Source organism: Petromyzon marinus, chromosome 54 (assembly GCF_048934315.1).
Source record: "Petromyzon marinus isolate PM22_M1 ecotype Great Lakes invasive population chromosome 54, UKy_Petmar_22M1.pri1.0, whole genome shotgun sequence".
In the NCBI taxonomy this organism is placed as follows: domain Eukaryota; kingdom Metazoa; phylum Chordata; class Hyperoartia; order Petromyzontiformes; family Petromyzontidae; genus Petromyzon; species Petromyzon marinus.
In genome coordinates, this window is record NC_133720.1 from 8,745,285 (window position 1) to 8,769,134 (window position 23,850).

The following is a 23,850-nucleotide window of genomic DNA, read 5'->3' on the forward strand; positions in this document are numbered from 1 at the left end:
CCCATGCCGTGCCCGTTTAGCCCGCTCTATGCGGCCAAACAGAAGCTGCTTGGGCATGCGGTGGCTGGGCATGCAGGCTACATGACCCAACCAAGGCAGCCTTGCCTACCGAAGGAGCTCACTGATGATGGGCCTGTGTCCAGATTTTCCCAGGATCTGAGCGCCTCACACAATCCAGCCTGATTAAAACCATCATGGGCAGCAGGCCAGCCTGAATGTTTCAAACCGGCACAGATGTTACTTGAAAGGACTCCAGAATAGAGAAAGTAGGACATAACGGCAGCTTGACTGATTGGAGTGAGACCTCCGCTGCAAAACTGGAGCTGGTCGTAAGCACATTGCCCAGGCAACTCCTCCACTCACACAGAGGCAAATAAAAAGATCCTCTCTATAACCTTAACAATTGGGGCATGTGCTGTTAGTGAGAACTTATGTAGTGTACTAATTCACAGACACTAGTAGGATGTACTTTCTCTCTTTTATTCCGGCCTTCACAGCCTTTAGGAGATAACCACCCACCGGATCGGGACATCCAAGAGATTGCTCCGTGCGTTGCCCACAGGTGCAACTGGTAAAACGAGCTGTTACCCCTAATTCTAATGTCTACCAATCTCCCAGTGACTCATCCCACGTCACTACATCACCTCCCCCCCCCCTCCCCCCCCCCCCGTGAAAAAAACCCAGCCGTCCCGGCTGACCTCCATACGTCACGCGGCGGGACGACGAACACCGCAATATCCACACAACACTTCAAAATGCATGGCAACATACCAGCCCCCAAAATAACAGTGACCCAATGACGAGTAGGGGCGGTCATCTGAACCGAACCATCTTGAAATGGGTCCTTGTCGCTGGTCCATCGTATGGACCCAGCACAGGTCCCCGAGGGACCTCGGGGGTGAATCGCAGCTGGCCCAATGGGCGCGGTTCCCCCCCCGGGACAAAGATGGAGGAGAGGAAGAAGCGGGTAGCGGTTGTACTGTCCACCCCGGCCCGCCTATGGGCGGCACCACCAGTGGTTCCATGGGCGTCACGCCCTGGGATCCTGCGGATGGAGGAGTCTCGCAGAGGCGCAACCTCCGTAATCGTACGTCCGCCCCCGTCGGACACATCACACACCTGGCTATCAGATGGTGGAGATGAATTTCCCTTATAAGGTGGAAAATATGGTTTTAGTCGTGACGGGTGCACATACCAACGCCTGCGACCAACCTGGATCCATACACCCTGCGGCATCCTAACCTCAATTACCTCCACTGGGCGCTGCCATGGCCTATGTAATTTAGGAGATGCCCATGGGCACCTGGGGGCAATGCAGCCATGCCCTCTCCCCAGGTTTCCACGATTTCCAATTCCTTAAGCCTGACCAATTTCTCATTTGCAGCCTGCCATTTGGCCGAATTTCCCCGGGACGCCTCCCGTGCTTCCATCACCCGCTTTAGGGTGAGGCTCATCAGTCCCAGCACAGCGACTCTCTTTTTGCTTCTCTCATTATTTAACTGGGCTTCCATGGGGGGGGGGGGGTCGCATTCTCTCCAGTACATAAAACAATGGGGAGAATACGCTAGAGGCATGAGGGGCCATCCTATAGGCCGCAAGAACTCCCAGAACATGTAGTTCCCAATCGGACTGTGCCTCATTGACTTGTTGACACAACATGGACATAAGTGTGCTATGTAAACGCTCTACCATCCCGTCAGTCTGGGGATGGTAGGGCGAGGTTCAACAAATCATATACCTCTTGCAATAGCTTTGAAGAAGAATTTCGGCCCTGGTCCGTAAGGAGACATTCCAAGGCCCCCTTATCTAATACATCACCATGCAGTAATGCGGCCGTAATGGACACCGCCGACTGATCCGGTAGAGGCCATGCCACTGGCCACCGTAATAGGTACTCTACCCCTACCAGCAATAATTTATTTACCCTCGGAGTGGTAGGACATGGCTCAAAGATGTCGAGGGCCATGAGCTCGTTTACACGAGACACCCAAATGCACTGCAGCGGTGGCTGGGTCAGTCTTGGTGGGGACTTCCGGCGGGCACATTCTACACAATCCTTGAGCACGTTGTGAACGTCCTCTGCCATCCTGGGCCAAAATAAGTGCTGCTTCAAAGTAGCCAACGTATTATCCACCCCTAGGTGCATCAATCGCACATGGGCAGCTCTGGCCACTCTACTCCACAGAGCAGTTGGCACCACGATACAGTACCACTGTACCTCCGTATCCCAGCGCATAAGGAGTCCCTTCCTATTGCTTGGTGCATCAACACAGCGCTGCAACTTTAGTAAGGAGGCATCCTCCGCCTGGGGGGCACCCCCATTCCTCATACGCAAGACCAATAGTATTATCACGCGCAATCCTCGGTGCGGGTGGCGAAGCTTCCACCGATGCTACTATGGCACCCGGCTCCCTTGCATCCACCTGCTTACAACGGCCGGCGCCCATCAAACATATGCACCGGCTCTTCAGCGATAACCGTGACCGAGCGTCCGCATTGCAGTGGCGTAACCCTTTCCTATAGATGACTTTGAATGAATAATCTTGCAAGATTTCCAATCATGGCAAGAGTTGCACATATGGCTGGTCAACGCGTAGTGCGTATTGCAAAGCCGCGTGATCTGTGCGCACCATAAACTGCCTACTGTAGAGGTACGGGTGGTACTGTTGTACAAAGTGCACGATAGCCAACAACTCGCGGCGCATAACATAATAGTGCTGCTCGGCGGGGGACAGCACCCGTAAGTGACCACGCTCTCCATCCCATTAACCACCTGTGACAACACAGTGCTGATCCCGGTATAACTGGCGTCCGTATCCAACGTAAACGGCAAGGAGAAATCAGAATATCGAAGGGGGGGGGGGGTGCATTCATGAGACCGTCGCGCAGCGTAACAAATGGGGCTTCCTCCTCCATCCCCCACCAAAACCTCTGGCTCTTTGCCGTGAGAGCATGGAGCGGCTTCGCGATTGTCACAAACCCGGGCATGAAGCGGCGGTAATACGACACGAACCCCACAAAACTGCGGACCTCACCCACCGACGTGGGGGTTGGCCATTTACGCACGCACGCAGTCTTGTCAGGGTCCGTGGTGATCCCGGACTCGCTAACAATGTGCCCCAGGTATCAAACCGATTTTTGCAAGAGGTAACATTTCTGCGGCTTTAATTTCAAACTAGCCACCCGCATTTTAACAAATATCACACACAACTGTTGCAGATGTTCCTGGAACGTGCGGCCAAAGATAATTACGTCATCCAAATAGATCAGACATGACTCCCATTGCAGCCCCGACAGTACCAACTCTATAAGTCGCTGAAACGTGGCCGGAGCCATAGGAAGCCCCATCGATAGCACGTTAAATTGAAACAGCCTTTGCGGTGTCCAGAATGCGGTTTTGGGTTTTGAACTTTCATCCAGGGGCAACTGCCAAAACCCTGACAATCGATCCAGGGTGGAGAAAAACCGTGTCCCCGACAGGGCATCCAATGAATTGTCCATCGTTAGGAGCGGATACACGTCCGCCACGAAGACCTTATTCAATTTACGAAAGTCCACACAGAACCGCAAACTCTCGTCCTTTTTAACCAGGACAATGGGAGCACCCCACGGACTGGTCGAGATTATATCGGCGGTCAACATCTCGTTGACCGCCTGACAAACGTAGTCCTTTTCTTTTGTACTAAACTGAAATGAGTTCTGGTAAATGGAAGCGGCGCCACCCATATCAATATGGTGATGCATCAGGGACATGTGGCCCACTGCAACTCTCCCCTCTGCTCCCATGACAAATCCGGATTACCCATGAAAAACGGATCCATCCACGAGTCATCCAACACCGCTTCCCGTTCAACCGTGGCCATGACCCGAGTGGCCACATTATCCGGATCCTCACAACACGCAGCCGTCGCATGGGCCAACACTGTACCAGCCTGTATGACCGCAATATCAAGCGCAGCATTTAATACTTGCAGGAAGGGCTCCTGATCCCCCTTCACTATTGTCTGAGCCCCTATCAAAGTGAGCCCACGAACTGCTCTATTCGAAGGGGTTAAGAGAACCCCACCCTGGTCAACTAAAATCCTTTAAAAAAAAAAAACATCCCCAATAAACAAGGCACCGCCAATGAACATGAAACCAACACCGGGCCCATCCTTTCAATATTGCCAATCCGTATCGATGCCTTAATTTGACCCGCAATGCCTAAACTCCCGCCATTAGCGGCAACACACGGATTATCTACCAGACTAAGGCAACCCGCCGTCGACGGCAGAGTCCTAAAAATAAACTCAAAAACCAAGGTGGCGACTCCTCCGTGTCTATGAGCATCCGCACCACAACACCCTGCACAAATGCACCTACCGTGGATGATCCCGCTCCCGCTGCCATGCCAGTGCGGTCCATTGCCCGGACCCCGCGGCCAACAATCACGCACCGAAGCACCACCTTCGTACCCTGTATCCCTATGAGGGGCGATGGCGTGTGCACCCGACACTGACTGCAATGGGGATGCATGAGGTGGCTGTGTCGGCCGGGTGTGTGACATATTGCGACCTGCCTTAGAACCCAGAGGAGGGGAGGCTAGCAGGGAGGAGGACGACGAAGCCGGGAAAAACTTCCACAAATCAGCACGGCAGCCCCTGGAGATGTGGCCAGGCAGGTCACACCTGAAGCAGGTAACGGGGCCCCGCCATGGTGGAGGGCAAAGGTCCCCCCACACTGGTCCCATCGTCGTCCCGCTCCGACTCTCCCCCGCAGGCTCCAACCATCCGACGTGCAGAGCCAGGGAGACTCTTGGTGCTCCTGGTCGCCCTCTTCTCCCGGAAATCTAGCCCCGGCCTCAACCCCGGCACGTCGTCGTGGGTTACAGTGGGCCTGGATGCATCGGGCTACCTGAATCGAGGAAAGGTCATCTTCCTCGGTGGCTGGCAAAAAAACGTTCATTTCCTGAGCCAGCGTCAACAGTTTCTCTAGCACTGGAGAATCCAGTCCTGCCTGCTCCATCCTTGGGTACGCATGCTGGGCCAGTGACAGTAGTGCGCTGCGGAAGGCGAGGGGGGGTCTCGGTCTCCCCCTGACTCCACATTACGAATTTCCGCCGTGCGTTGGTGGGTCAAAAATTGCCGCTAACTGGCCATGCGCCTGACGCAGCGTCGTTCTGTATGCCTCGGGAATGGAAAAAAAAACGCCGCCAAGGCTGCGTCGTCCAGCGTGGTGGGAAGAATACGTAGCACCTCCGCATCGGACCACCCCGCGAGCTCGCAAGTGGCGGTGATTCGCCACTGGAAGGCCGCTCAAAAACCCCCCACAGCCGAAAATTCCTTGAGGGGGAGAAACGGCAGCCGCCGCGCGAGGGAAGGCGCCTCCGGACGAGCTGTCTGCGGCAGGTCACTTTCGGCGGGACTCGATACCCGCCCTTGGTCAGCAGTGACGGTGGAGTTGTCCGTTGGCTGCCCCCGATTCGCAGCCCCTTCTACCGGCTCTTTCATGCTCAGCTGCCCCACCAGCACCGTCACCGCGGAGAGCAGCTCCACAATGCGCGCAGAGTGCCGGCAGCCCTTCTCCAGCCGGCGGCAGCGCGGGATCGTCGTCCTTCACCCGCTGCTCCGCCGGGACCACCACTCTGGGAATCCCCGCCGGGGTCTCGACTGTTGGGGCTGCCCGAGAACCCTCCTCGCCGTCGTCCTCCTCACTCAAGGACGTTCCGATGAGAACCATTGTCTTCGTGGATTCCACCATAACCTATTTCCCCTTCAAGGATTCGAAAGGAAAAAAAAATTCCTAACAACCCTACAATATATATAAAAATACATTTTTCGTTAGCACTCCTGACACCAAATGTAGTGTAATAATTCACACACACTAGTAGGAGGTCCTCTCTCTCTCTTTTATTCCGGCCTTCACAGCCTTTGGGGCATAACCACCCACCGGGTCGGGACAGCCAACATGCTGCCAGACCCACAGCTTGAAGAGGGTGACGATCACAACGACAATGGCACGACGAGTTCCACTCCAGCTCACAGCAGCCCCGACTGTGAGTCTGAGCTCGCCTTATTTCCTGAACAGTGTGGCCAGGCTCCGCCCTCGGCCCCGCACCCCTCTGGATCCCCCAGATTGCTCCGTGCCTTGCCCCCAGAGGTGCAACTGGTAGAACGGGCTGTAACCCCTAATTCTACTGTCTACCAATGTCTACCAATCTCCCAGCGGCACGCACTCCAGTGGCTCATTCCACGTCACTACACTTATAAGGACTGGTAAGGCATGGTAAGGCATGCAAGGATGGTGGGTGGCCAGCACCATGCCCGGCCGCCTTTGTGTCCGCAGTGCCAATGTTTACACACTGCACCGGTTCCTCATTTAAGGTTGAGTCGACCTAGGGGAAGCCCAGGACCTTTTGACACAATCATCACTGGTGTTGGCCGGGTTCAGAGTGCAGCACGTTAATCACTGCGCCACCACTCTCGCTGTTGATGTCACAATAATGTTGGCGATAATGTTGATAATGATGATGTCGATGATTATGTTCATGTCGATGATGTTGATAATGACGATGTCGATGATGTTGATGATGTTGATGATGTTGATGATGCCGATGATGTCGATGATGATCATGTTGATGATGATGTCGCTGTGGTTACCAGTTTGGTTCTGGTTGAGGGGGCAGTGTTTCCAGGGGAGCGGCTCCTGGAAGGAGTTGAAGAAGTACCACATCACCCAGGCGAGGATGGTGTTGTAGTAGAGACCCACCAGAAACGACACCAGCATGGACGCCACCCCTAGCGCACAGCACACACAGCACATTGGCATATAGCACAGAGCACGCATAACTTTCTTGGTTTCATTTGCTTGGTTTACTTTCTTGGTTTTACTTTCTTGGTTTTATTTGATTGGTTTTACTTTCTTGGTTTAGCTTTCTTGGTTTAGCTTTCTTGGTTTCACTTGCTTGGTGTAACTTTGTTGGTTTAACTTTGTTGGTTTCACTTTCTTGGTTTCACTTGCTTGGTTTTACTTTCTTAGTTTTACTTTCTTGGTTTTATTTGCTTGGTTTAGCTTTCTTGGTTTCACTTGCTTGGTTTTACTTTCTTAGTTTTACTTTCTTGGTTTTACTTTCTTGGTTTAGCTTTCTTGGTTTCACTTGCTTGGTTTTACTTTCTTAGTTTTACTTTCTTGGTTTTACTTTCTTGGTTTTACTTTCTTGGTATTACTTTCTTGGTTTTACTTGATTGGTTTTACTTTCTTGGTTTCACTTGCTTGGTGTAACTTTGTTGGTTTAACTTTGTTGGTTTAACTTGCTTGGTTTCACTTTCTTGGTTTTACTTTCTTGGTTTTACTTTCTTGGTTTTACTTTCTTGGTTTTACTTTTTTGGTTTTATTTGATTGGTTTTTACTTTCTTGGTTTAGCTTTCTTGGTTTAGCTTTCTTGATTTTACTATCTCTGTGTACCTTTCTCGGTTTTACTTTCTTGGTTTAACTTTCTTCACTTCGCCTTTTGTTATTTTGGTGACAGCCCCAAGGGGCACTCTGCAGCTTTGACTCCTCCTCTCCTCCTCCTCATCTCACGAGCTCTCGCCTGGGGACGCAGTCAGACTACAACCACACATGGCGAGTAACTGTGGCGTGGTGAGTGTGTGTTTCTGTGTGTGTCGTGGTAATTGTGTATCAGGGTGAGTGTGTGTTTCTGTGTGTGTCGTGGTGAGTGTGTGTCGTGTTGAGTGTGTGGTTCGTTGTGTGTCATGGTGAGTGTGTATCGGGGTAAGTGTGTGGTTCTCTGTATGTCGTGGTGAGTGTGTGCGAGTGTGTTAGTGAGTGTGGTGTGTGAGCGGTGTGAGTGAGTGGGGTGAGTTGGGTGAGTAAGGGTGTGAGTGAGTGAGGGTGTGAGTGGTGTGAGTGAGTGGGGTGAGTGAGTGAGTCAGTCGGGTGCATGACGGTGTGCTGGTAATAACGGTGGTGGTAGTGGTGGTGCTGGTAGTAATGGTGATGGTGAGGGAGTCAGTGAGTACTGTAGTGTGAGTGAGTGAGGTTATGTATCTATATGCATGTATTGAACTTGCGCATTGTACGTAGCCAACCATGCTAATCAGAGGTGCGGGGTGTGAGTGAGTGGTGGGAGTGAGCGAGTGGGCTAAGTGAGTGGGGGTCTCGTACCCACGCCGCCCAGGAGGGGGTGGATGGTATTCCACACCCCGACGCTGCCCCTGCGCAGCCGCTGCCCGATGGCCAGCTCCAGGTGGAATATTGGGATCCCCTCCACCACGAGCGCGATGAGGTAGGGGATGAGGAAGGCGCCTGCGGGAGGAAGGAGCGCAGAGGTGGCCGACGAGGAGGATGATGATGGTGGGAGAGATTGAGGGGCAGGGGATGGAAAGAGATTTGGGGAGATGGAGCGGAGAGACAAAAATGGTCACCATCACAGTTTAGTTCGTCGTTGTCCTTCCTCCGCAACTCCGATTAGCACAGCTGGCTACGCACGGTGCGAAAGAAGTTCAACATACACACACAGACGTCGGCAGGTCGAGTGTGGTGGTGGTGGTGAGGCTTGGTATGGGTAACTCCCACGTCTTCTTCCAAGCTGTACTGTCCAGCATGAAAGAGTCGACCAAATAGCACTCGAGAGCTCCCTCTCGTACTAGAGGCGCCTTCCCGCAGCAGTGGTTTGAGCCGACACTTGCAGGGCCGCGCCTTTTCCTCAACGTCATCATTAACTCAGCCTGGCCATGGCCGCTGTGACCCAGCGCTGTGGAGGCAGCGGCGAGGATTGTTGGATCACACACAGATGGGCTGTGAAACTTCCTTCCCCGTGGGAGTCGAGGAGGTGGAGTACCCTGGCTTCCACAGCGAGTGGACTAATCGCCATCTTTTCACTGCATCTGTACGGGGATAGAGCGTTGCAAGGCTTGGGGGTTTCTCCGGGCGCTTCGCTTTTCTCCTCCCCACGAGAAAAACAAACACGACAACGACAAAAACAACTCTTCACTCATTGGGGTTGAAAATATATGGAATAAAAAAATAGTGATGGCAGAACCCTCCTGAAAACGAGTCATTCAACTCAGCGTGGTCCTTTTTGATAAATAATAACTAATTATTACTTTCACAGAGTCGATATTGTAAGCACGCGGCGAATCGTGGGTGAACAATTTCGCTTCTCTACCCCGTGGGTCGTGGATCTGGGCTGTGATTTTCTGTCACCATTACCAACCATTACTATCAGCACCACTACCATCACCATTACTACCAGCACCACCACTATCATCACCATTATTACCAGCACCACTACCACTACCATCACCATTACTACCAGCACCACTACCACTACCATCACCATTACTACCAGCACCACCTCCACTACCATCACCATTACTACCAGCACCACTACCACTACCATCACCATTACTACCAGCACCACCTCCACTACCATCACCATTACTACCAGCACCACCACCACTACCATCACCATTACTACCAGCACCACTACCACTACCATCACCATTACTACCAGCACCACTACCATCACCATTACTACCAGCACCACTACCATCACCATTACTACCAGCACCACCTCCACTACCATCACCATTACTACCAGCACCACCTCCGCTACCATAACCATTACAACCAGCACCACTACCATCACCAATACTACCAACAGCACCACCATTACCATCACCATTACTACCAACACCACCAGTATTACCATCACCATTACTACCAGCACCACCACCACTACCATCACCATTATTACCAGCACCACTACCGCTACCATTACTACCAGCACCACTACCATCACCATTACTACCAGCACCACTACCACTACCATCACCATTACTACCAGCACCACTACCATCACCATTACTACCAGCACCACTACCATCACCATTACTACCAACAGCACCGCCATTACCATCACCATTACTACCAACACCACCACCATTACCATCACCATTACTACCAGCACCACCACCACTACAATCACCATTACTACCAGCACCACTACCACTACCATTACTACCAGCACCACTACCATCACCATTACTACCAGCACCAATACCAGTACCATCACCATTACTACCAGCACCATTACCACTACCATCACCATTACTACCACCACCACTACCATCACCATTACTACCAACACCACCACCATTACCATCACTATTACTACCACCACCACTACCATCACCATTACTACCACCACCACTACCATCACCATTACTACCAGCACCACCACTACCATCACCGTTATTACCAGCACCACTCCCACTACCATCACCATTACTACCAGCACCACTTCCATCACCATTACTACCAGCACCACTACCACTACCATCACCATTACTACCAGCACCACTACCATCACCATTACTACCAACACCACCACCATTACCATCACCATTACTACCAGCATCACTACCACCACCATTACTACCAGCACCACCACCACTACCATCACCATTACTACCAGCACCACCTCCACTACCATCACCATTACTACCAGCACCACCACCACTACCATCACCATTAATACCAGCACCACCACCACTACCATCACCATCACTACCAGCACCACCACCACGACCATCACTCTTACTACCAGCACCACTACCACTACCATCACCATTACTACCAGCACCACCACCACTACCACCACCATTACTACCAGCACCACCACCACTACCATCACCATTACTACCAGCACCACCACCACTACCATCACCATTACTTCCAGCACCACTACCACTACCATCACCATTACTACCAGCACCACTACCATCACCGTTACTACCAGCACCACTACCATCACCATTACTACCAGCACCATCTCCACTACCATCACCATTACTACCAGCACCACCTCCGCTACCATAACCATTACTACCAGCACCACTACCATCACCATTACTACCAACAGCACCACCATTACCATCACCATTACTACCAACACCACCACCATTACCATCACCATTACTAACAGCACCACCACCACTACCATCACCATTACTACCAGCACCACTACCATTACTACCAGCACCACTACCATCACCATTACTACCAGCACCACTACCAGTACCATCACCATTACTACCAGCACCATTACCACTACCATCACCATTAATACCACCACCACTACCATCACCATTACTACCAACCCCACCACCATTACCATCACTATTACTACCACCACCACTACCATCACCATTACTACCACCACCACTACCATCACCATTACTACCAGCACCACTACCATCACCATTACTATCACCACCACTACCAGCACCATTACTACCAGCACCACCACTACCATCACCGTTATTACCAGCACCACTACCACTACCATCACCATTACTACCAGCACCACTACCATCACCATTACTACCAGCACCAATACCAGTACCATCACCATTACTACCAGCACCATTACCACTACCATCACCATTACTACCACCACCACTACCATCACCATTACTACCAACACCACCACCATTACCATCACTATTACTACCACCACCACTACCATCACCATTACTACCACCACCACTACCATCACCATTACTACCAGCACCACCACTACCACCACCGTTATTACCAGCACCACTACCACTACCATCACCATTACTACCAGCACCACTTCCATCACCATTACTACCAGCACCACTACCACTACCATCACCATTACTACCAGCACCACTACCATCACCATTACTACCAACACCACCACCATTACCATCACCATTACTACCAGCATCACTACCACCACCATTACTACCAGCACCACCACCACTACCATCACCATTACTACCAGCACCACCTCCACTACCATCACCATTACTACCAGCACCACCACCACTACCATCACCATTAATACCAGCACCACCACCACTACCATCACCATCACTACCAGCACCACCACCACTACCATCACTCTTACTACCAGCACCACTACCACTACCATCACCATTACTACCAGCACCACCACCACTACCATCACCATTACTACCAGCACCACCACCACCACTACCATCACCATTACTACCAGCACCACCACCACTACCATCACCATTACTACCAGCACCACTACCATCACCATTACTACCAGCACCACTACCATCACCGTTACTACCAGCACCACTACCATCACCATTACTACCAGCACCATCTCCACTACCATCACCATTACTACCAGCACCACCTCCGCTACCATAACCATTACTACCAGCACCACTACCATCACCATTACTACCAACAGCACCACCATTACCATCACCATTACTACCAACACCACCACCATTACCATCACCATTACTAACAGCACCACCACCACTACCATCACCATTACTACCAGCACCACTACCATTACTACCAGCACCACTACCATCACCATTACTACCAGCACCACTACCAGTACCATCACCATTACTACCAGCACCATTACCACTACCATCACCATTAATACCACCACCACTACCATCACCATTACTACCAACCCCACCACCATTACCATCACTATTAATACCACCACCACTACCATCACCATTACTACCACCACCACTACCATCACCATTACTACCAGCACCACTACCATCACCATTACTACCACCACCACTACCAGCACCATTACTACCAGCACCACCACTACCATCACCGTTATTACCAGCACCACTACCACTACCATCACCATTACTACCAGCACTACTACCATCACCATTACTACCAGCACCACCACCACTACCATCACCATTACTACCAGCACCACCTTCACTACCGTCACCATTACTACCAGCACCACCACCACTACCATCACCATTACTACCAGCACCACCACCACTACCATCACCATCACTACCAGCACCACCACCACTACCATCACCCTTACTACCAGCACCACTTCCACTACCATCACCATTACTACCAGCACCACCACCACTACCATCACCATTACTACCAGCACCACCACCACTACCATCACCATTACTACCAGCACCACCACCACTACCATCACCATTACTACCACTACCATCAGCATTACTACCAACACCACCACCATTACCATCACCATTACTACCAGCAGCACTACCATCACTATTACTACCAGCACCACTACCATCACCATGACTACCAGCACCACTACCACTACCATCACCATTACTACCAGCACCACCTCCACTACCATCACCATTACTACGAGCACCACTACCACTACCATCACCATTACTACCAACACCACCACCATTACCATCACCATTACAACCAGCACCACCAACACTACCATCACCATTACTACCAGCACCACTACCATCACCATTACTACCAGCACCCATACCATCACCATTACTACCAGCACCACTAACACTACCATCACCATTACTACCAGCACCACCACCGCTACCATCACCATTACTACCAGCACCACGACCACCACTACCATCACCATTACTACTAGCACCACCACCACCACTACCATCACCATCACCATTACTACCAGCACCACCACCACTACCATCACCATTACTACCAACACCACCACCATTACCATCACCATTACTACCAGCACCACTACCATCACTATTACTACCAGCACCACTACCACTACCATCACCATTACTAACAGCCCCACCTCCACTACCATCACCATTACTACCAGCACCACCACCACTACCATCACCATTACTACCAACAGCACAACCATTACCATAACCATTACTACCAGCACCACCACCACTACCATCACCATTACTACCAGCACCACTACCATCACCATTACTACCAGCACCACTACCATCACCAGTTCTACCAGCACCACCACCACTAACATCACCATTACTACCAACACCACTACCATCACCTTTACTACCAGCACCACTACCATCACCATTACTACCAGCACAACCTCCACTACCATCACCATTACTATCACCACCACCAGTACCATCACCATTACTACCAGCACCACTACCATCACCATTACAACCAGCACCACCTCCACTACCATCACCATTACTACCAGCACCACCACCTCTACCATCACCATTAATACCAGCACCAATACCACTACCATCACCATCACTACCACCAAGACCACTACCATCACTCTTACTACCAGCACCACTACCACTACCATCATCATTACTACCAGCACCACCACCACTACCATCACCATTATTACCAGCTCCACCACCACCACTACCATCACCATTACTACCAGCACCACCACCACTCCCATCACCATTACTACCAACACCACATCCATTACCATCACCATTACTACCAGCACCAGTACCATCACTATTACTACCAACACCACTACCATCACCATCACTACCAGCACCACTACCACTACCATCACGATTACTACAAGCACCACCTCCACTACCATCACCATTACTATCAGCACCACAACCAATACCATCACCATTACTACCAACACGACTACCATCACCATTACTACCAGCACCACTACCACTACCATCACCATTACTACCAGCACCACCTCCACCACCATCACCATTACTATCACCACCACCACTACCATCACCATTACTACCAGCACCACCACCACTACCATCACCAATACTACCAGCACCACTACCATCACCTATACTACCAGCACCCCTACCATCACCATTACTACCAGCACCACTACCATCACCATTACTACCAGCACCACCACCGCTACCATCACCATTACTACCAGCACCACCACCACCACTACCATCACCATTACTACCAGCACCACCACCACCACAACCATCACCATTACTACCAGCACCACCACCACTACCATCACCATTACTACCAACACCACCACCATTACCATCACCATTACTACCAGCACCACTACCATCACTATTACTACCAGCACCACTACCACTACCATCACCATTACTACCAGCACCACCTCCACTACCATCACCATTACTACCACCACCACCACTACCATCACCATTACTACCAGCACCACCACCACTACCATCACCATTACTACCAACACCACCACCATTACCATTACTACCAGCACCACTACCATCACCATTACTACCAGCACCACCACCGCTACCATCACCATTACTACCAGAACCACCACCACCACCACCACCATCACCATTACTACCAGCACCACCACCACCACTACCATCACCATTACTACCAGCACCACCACCACTACCATCACCATTACTACCAACACCACCACCATTACCATCACCATAACTACCAGCACCAGTACCATCACTATTACTACCAACACCACTACCATCACAATTACTACAAGCACCACCTCCACTACCATTACCATTACTATCACCACCACCACTACCATCACCATTACTACCAGCACCACAACCACTACCATCACCATTAATACCAACACGACTACCATCACCATTACTACCAGCACCACTACCACTACCATCACCATTACTATCACCACCACCACTACCATCACCATTACTACCACCACCACTACCATCACCATTACTACCAGCACCACCTCCACTACCATCACCATTACTACCAGCACCACCACCACTATCATCACCATTACTACCAGCACCAATACCACTACCATCACTAATACTATCAGCAAAACCTCCACTACCATCACCATTACTACCAGCACCACCACCACTACCATCGCCATCACTACCAGCACCACCACTACCATCACTCTTACTACCAGCACCACTACCACTACCATCACCATTACTACCAACACCACCACCATTACCATCACCATTACTACCAGCACCAGTACCATCACTATTACTACCAACACCACTACCATCACCATGACTACCAGCACCACTACCACTACCATCACTATTACTACAAGCACCACCTCCACTACCATCACCATTACTATCACCACCACCACTACCATCACCATTACTACCAGCACCACTACCACTACCATCACCATTACTACCAACACGACTACCATCACGATTACTACCAGCACCACTACCACTACCATCACCATTACTACCAGCACCACCTCCACTACCATCACCATTACTATCACCACCACCACTACCATCACCATTACTACCAGCACCACCATCACCACCACTACCATCACTCTTACTACCAGCACCACTACCACTACCATCACCATTACTACCAGCACCACCACCACTACCATCACCATTACTACCAGCACCACTACCACTACCATCACCATTACTACCACGACCACTACCATCACCATTACTACCAGCACCACAACCACCACCACGACCATCACCATTACTACCAGCACCACCACCACTACCATCACCATTACTATCACCACCAACACTACCATCACCATTACTACCAGCACCACTACCATCGCCATTACTACCAGCACCACCTCCATTACCAACACCATTACTACCAGCACCATCACCATTACTACCAGCACCACCACCACCACTACCATCACCATCACCAGCAGCACCACCACCACCACTACCATCACTCTTACTACCAGCACCACTACCATCACCATTACTACCAGCACCACCACCACTACCATCACCATTATTACCAGCACCACCACCACTACCATCACCATTACTACCAGCACCACCACCACTACCATCACCATTACTACCAACACCACTACCATCACCATTACTACCAACACCACTACCATTACCATCACCATTACTATCAGCACCACTACCATCACTATTACTACCAGCACCACTACCATCACCAAGACTACCAGCACCACGACCATCACCATTACTACCAGCACCACCTCCACTTCCATCACCATTACTACCAGCACCACTACCACTACCATCACCATTACCAACACCACCACCATTACCATCACCATTACTACCAGCACCACCACCACTACCATCACCATTACTACCAGCACCTCTACCATCACCATTACTACCAGCACCCCTACCATCACCATTACTACCAGCACCACTACCACTACCATTACTACCAGCACCACCACCGCTACCATCACCATTGCTACCAGCACCACCACTACCATCACCATTACTACCAGCACCACCACCACTACCATCACCATTACTACCACCACCACTACCATCACCATTACTACCAACACCACCACCATTACCATCACCATTACTACCAGCACCACTACCATCACTATTACTACCAGCACCACTACCATCACCATTACTACCAGCACCACCACCACTACCATCACCATTACTACCAACACCACCACCATCACTATTACTATCACTACCACTACAATCACCAATACTACCAGCACCACTATCATCACCATTACTACCAGCACCACTACCATCACCATTACTACCAGCACCACTATCATCACCATTACTACCAGCACCACTACCACTACCATCACCATTACTACCATCACCACTACGATCACCATTACTACCAGCACCACCTCCACTACCATCAGCATTACGACCAGCACCACTACCATCACCATTACTACCAAAACCACCACCATTACCATCACCATTACTACCAGCACCACCACCACTACCATCACCATTACTACCAGCACCTCTACCATCACCATTACTACCAGCACCCCTACCATCACCAGTATTACCAGCACCACTACCACGGCCATCACCATTACTACCAGCACCACCACCGCTACCATCACCATTACTACCAGCACCACCTCGACTACCATCACCATTACTACCAGCAACACCACCACTACCATCACCATTACTACCAGCACCAATACCACTACCATCACTAATACTACCAGCAACACCTCCACTACCATCACCATTACTACAAGCACCACCACCACTACCATCACCATCACTACCAGCACCACCACCACCACTACCATCACTCTTACTACCAGCACCACCACCACTACCGTCACCATTACTACCAGCACCACTACCACTACCATCACCATTACTACCACGACCACTACCATCACCATTACTACCAGCACCACCACCATCACGACCATCACCATTACTACCAGCAGCACCACCACTACCATCACCATTACTATCACCACCAACACTACCATCACCATTACTACCAGCACCACCAACACTACCATCACCATCACTACCAGCACCACCACCACCACTACCATCACTCTTACTACCAGCACCACTACCATCAACATTACTACCAGCACCACCACCACTACCATCACCATTACTACCACCACCACTACCATCACCATTACTACCAGCATCACTACCATCACTATTACTACCAGCACCACTACCATCACCATGACTACCAACACCACTACCACTACCATCACCATTACTACCAGCATCACCTCCACTACCATGACCATTACTACCAGCACCCCTACCATCACCATTATTACCAGCACCACTACCACTACCATCACCATTACTACCAGCACCACCACCACTACCATCACTATTACTACCAGCACCACCACCACCACTACCATCACCATTACTACCAGCACCACCACCACCACTACCATCACCATTACTACCAGCACCACCACCACTACCATCACCATTACTACCAGCACCCCTACCATCACCATTACTACCAGCACCACTACCACTACCATCACCATTACTACCAGCACCACCACCGCTACCATAACCATTACTACCAGCACCACCACTACCATCACCATTACTACCAGCACCACCACAACTACCATCACCATTACTACCACCACCACTACCATCACCATTACTACCAACACCACCACCATTACCATCTCCATTACTACCAGCACCACTACCATCACTATTACTACCAGCACCACTACCATCACCATTACTACCAGCACCACCACGACTACCATCACCATTACTACCAACACCACCACCATCACTATTACTATCACTACCACTACAATCACCATTACTACCAGCACCACTATCATCACCATTACTACCAGCACCACTACCATCACCATTACTACCAGCACCACTATCATCACCATTACTACCAGCACCACTACCATTACCATTACTACCAGCACCACTACCACTACCATCACCATTACTACCAGCACCACTACCACTACCATCACCATTACTACCAGCACCACCACCACCACCACGACCATCACCATTACTACCAGCACCACCACCACTACCATCACCATTACTATCACCACCAACACTACCATCACCATTACTACCAGCACCACTACCATCACCATTACTACCAGCACCACCTCCATTACCATCACCATTACTACCAGCACCACCAACACTACAATCACCATCACTACCAGCACCACCACCACCACTACCATCACTCTTACTACCAGCACCACTACCATCACTATTACTACTAGCACCACTACCATCACCAAGACTACCAGCACCACTACCACTACCATCACCATTACTACCAGCACCACCTCCACTACCATCACCATTACTACCAGCACCACTACCACTACCATCACCATTACCACCAACACCACCACCATTACCATCACCATTACTACCAGCACCACCACCACTACCATCACCATTACTACCAGCACCTCTACCATCACCATTACTACCAGCACCCCTACCATCACCATTACTACCAGCACCACTACCACTACCATCACCATTACTACCAGCACCACCACCGCTACCATCACCATTGCTACCAGCACCACCACCACCACTACCATCACCATTACTACCAGCACCACCACCACTACCATCACCATTACTACCACCACCACTACCATTACTACCAACACCACCACCATTACCATCACCATTACTACCAGCACCACTACCATCACTATTACTACCTGCACCACTACCATCACCATTACTACCAGCACCACCACCACTACCACCACCATTACTACCAACACCACTACCATCACTATTACTACCAGCACCACTACCATCACCATTACTACCAGTACCACTATCATCACCATTACTACCAGCACCACTACCATTACCATTACTACCAGCACCACTACCACTACCATCACCATTACTACCATCACCACTACGATCACCATTACTACCAGCACCACCTCCACTACCATCAGCTTTACGACCAGCACCACTACCACTACCATCACCATTACGACCAACACCACCACCATTACCATCACCATTACTACCAGCACCACCACCACTACCATCACCATTACAACCAGCACCTCTACCATCACCATTACTACCAGCACCACTACCACTGCCATCACCATTACTACCAGCACCACCACCGCTACCATCACCATTACTACCAGCACCACCTCCACTACCATCACCATTACTACCAGCAACACCACCACTACCATCACCATTACTACCAGCACCAATACCACTACCATCAATAATACTACCAGCAACACCTCCACTACCATCACCATTACTACCAGCACCACCACCAGCACTACCATCACCATCACTACCAGCACCACTACCACCACCACTACCATCACTCTTACTACCAGCACCACCACCACTACCATCACCATTTCTACCAGCACCACTACCACTACCATCACCATTACTACCACGACCACTACCATCACCATTACTACCAGCACAACCACCACCACGACCATCACCATTACTACCAGCAGCACTACCACTACCATCTCCATTACTATCACCACCAACACTACCATCACCATTACTACCAGCACCACTACCATCACCATTACTACCAGCACCACCTCCATTACCATCACCATTACTACCACCACCACTACCATCACCATTACTACCAACACCACCACCATTACCATCTCCATTACTACCAGCACCACTACCATCACTATTACTACCAGCACCACTACCATCACCATTACTACCAGCACCACCACCACTACCATCACCATTACTACCAACACCACCACCATCACTATTACTATCACTACCACTACAATCACCATTACTACCAGCACCACTATCATCACCATTACTACCAGCAGCACTACCATCACCATTGCTACCAGCATCACTATCATCACCATTACTACCAGCACCACTACCATTACCATTACTACCAGCACCACTACCACTACCATCACCATTACTACCAGCACCACTACCACTACCATCACCATTACTACCACGACCACTACCATCACCATTACTACCAGCACCACCACCACCACGACCATCACCATTACTACCAGCACCACCACCACTACCATCACCATTACTATCACCACCAACACTACCATCACCATTACTACCAGCACCACTACCATCACCATTACTACCAGCACCACCTCCATTACCATCACCATTACTACCAGCACCACCAACACTACAATCACCATCACTACCAGCACCACCACCACCACTACCATCACTCTTACTACCAGCACCACTACCATCACTATTACTACCAGCACCACTACCATCACCAAGACTACCAGCACCACTACCACTATCATCACCATTACTACCAGCACCACTACCATTATATTTACTACCAGCACCACTACCACTACCATCACCATTACTACCATCACCACTACGATCACCATTACTACCAGCACCACCTCCACTACCATCAGCATTACGACCAGCACCACTACCACTACCATCACCATTACGACCAACACCACCACCATTACCATCACCATTACTACCAGCACCACCACCACTACCATCACCATTACTACCAGCACCTCTACCATCACCATTACTACCAGCACCCCTACCATCACCATTACTACCAGCACCACTACCACTACCATCACCATTACTACCAGCACCACCACCGCTACCATCACCATTGCTACCAGCACCACCACCACCACTACCATCACCATTACTACCAGCACCACCACCACTACCATCACCATTACTACCACCACCACTACCATCATCATTACTACCAACACCACCACCATTACCATCACCATTACTACCAGCACCACTACCATCACTATTACTACCTGCACCACTACCATCACCATTACTACCAGCACCACCACCACTACCACCACCATTACTACCAACACCACCACCATCACTATTACTATCACTACCACTACAATCACCATTACTACCAGCACCACTATCATCACCATTACTACCAGCACCACTACCATCACCATTACTACCAGTACCACTATCATCACCATTACTACCAGCACCACTACCATTACCATTACTACCAGCACCACTACCACTACCATCACCATTACTACCATCACCACTACGATCACCATTACTACCAGCACCACCTCCACTACCATCAGCATTACGACCAGCACCACTACCACTACCATCACCATTACGTCCAACACCACCACCATTACCATCACCATTACTACCAGCACCACCACCACTACCATCACCATTACAACCAGCACCTCTACCATCACCATTACTACCAGCACCCCTACCATCACCATTACTACCAGCACCACTACCACTGCCATCACCATTACTACCAGCACCACCACCGCTACCATCACCATTACTACCAGCACCAATACCACTACCATCAATAATACTACCAGCAACACCTCCACTACCATCACCATTACTACCAGCACCACCACCACTACCATCACTCTTACTACCAGCACCACCACCACTACCATCACCATTACTACCAGCACCACTACCACTACCATCACCATTACTACCACGACCACTACCATCACTATTACTACCAGCACAACCACCACCACGACCATCACCATTACTACCAGCAGCACTACCACTACCATCTCCATTACTATCACCACCAACACTACCATCACCATTACTACCAGCACCACTACCATCACCATTACTACCAGCACCACCTCCATTACCATCACCATTACTACCAGCACCACCAACACTACCATCACCATCACTAACAGCACCAACACCACCACTACCATCACTCTTACTTCCAGCACCACTACCATCACCATTACTACCAGCACCACCACCACTACCATCACCATTATTACCAGCACCACCACCACTACCATCACCATTACTACCAGCACCACCACCACTACCATCACCATTACTACCACCACCACTACCATCACCATTACTACAAACACCACCACCATTACCATCACCATTACTACCAGCACCACTACCATCACTATTATTACCAGCACCACTACCATCACCATGACTTCCAGCACCACTACCACTACCATCACCATTACTACCAGCATCACCTCCACTACCATGACCATTACTACCAGCACCCCTACCATCACCATTACTACCAGCACCACTAACACTACCATCACCATTACTACCAGCACCACCACCGCTACCATCACTATTACTACCAGCACCACCACCACCACTAACATCACCATTACTAACAGCACCACCACCACTACCATCACCATTACTACCAGCACCACCACCACTACCATCACCATTACTACCAGCACCCCTACCATCACCATTACTACCAGCACCACTACCACTACCATCACCATTACTACCAGCACCAGCACCACCACCGCTACCATCACCATTACTACCAGCACCACCAGCACCACTACCATCACCATTACTACCAGCACCACCACCACTACCATCACCATTACTACCACCACCACTACCATCACCATTACTACCAACACCACCACCATTACCATCACCATTACTACCAGCACCACTACCATCACTATTACTACCAGCACCACTACCATCACCATTACTACCAGCACCACCACCACTACCATCACCATTACTACCAACACCACCACCATCACTATTACTATCACTACCACTACAATCACCATTACTACCAGCACCACTCTCATCACCATTACTACCAGCACCACTACCATCACCATTACTACCAGCACCACTATCATCACCATTACTACCAGCACCACTACCATTACCATTACTACCAGCACCACTACCACTATCATCACCATTACTACCAGCACCACTACCACTACCATCA

The 23,850-nt window shown here is 50.3% G+C and overlaps 1 protein-coding gene across 1 annotated transcript in view; it reads right to left on the minus strand.

Moving 5' to 3' along the window:
• Positions 1–23,850, minus strand: part of LOC116954069 (sodium-dependent neutral amino acid transporter B(0)AT3-like) — a 71,596-nt gene that overhangs the window by 28,897 nt on the left and 18,849 nt on the right. Inside the window, exons 2-3 of the mRNA XM_076052160.1 lie at positions 8,146–8,286; positions 6,639–6,776 (exon numbers count right to left, since the gene is read on the minus strand). Coding sequence (XP_075908275.1) covers positions 6,639–6,776; positions 8,146–8,286 — 279 coding nt within the window. The remainder of the gene's footprint in view (positions 1–6,638; positions 6,777–8,145; positions 8,287–23,850) is intronic.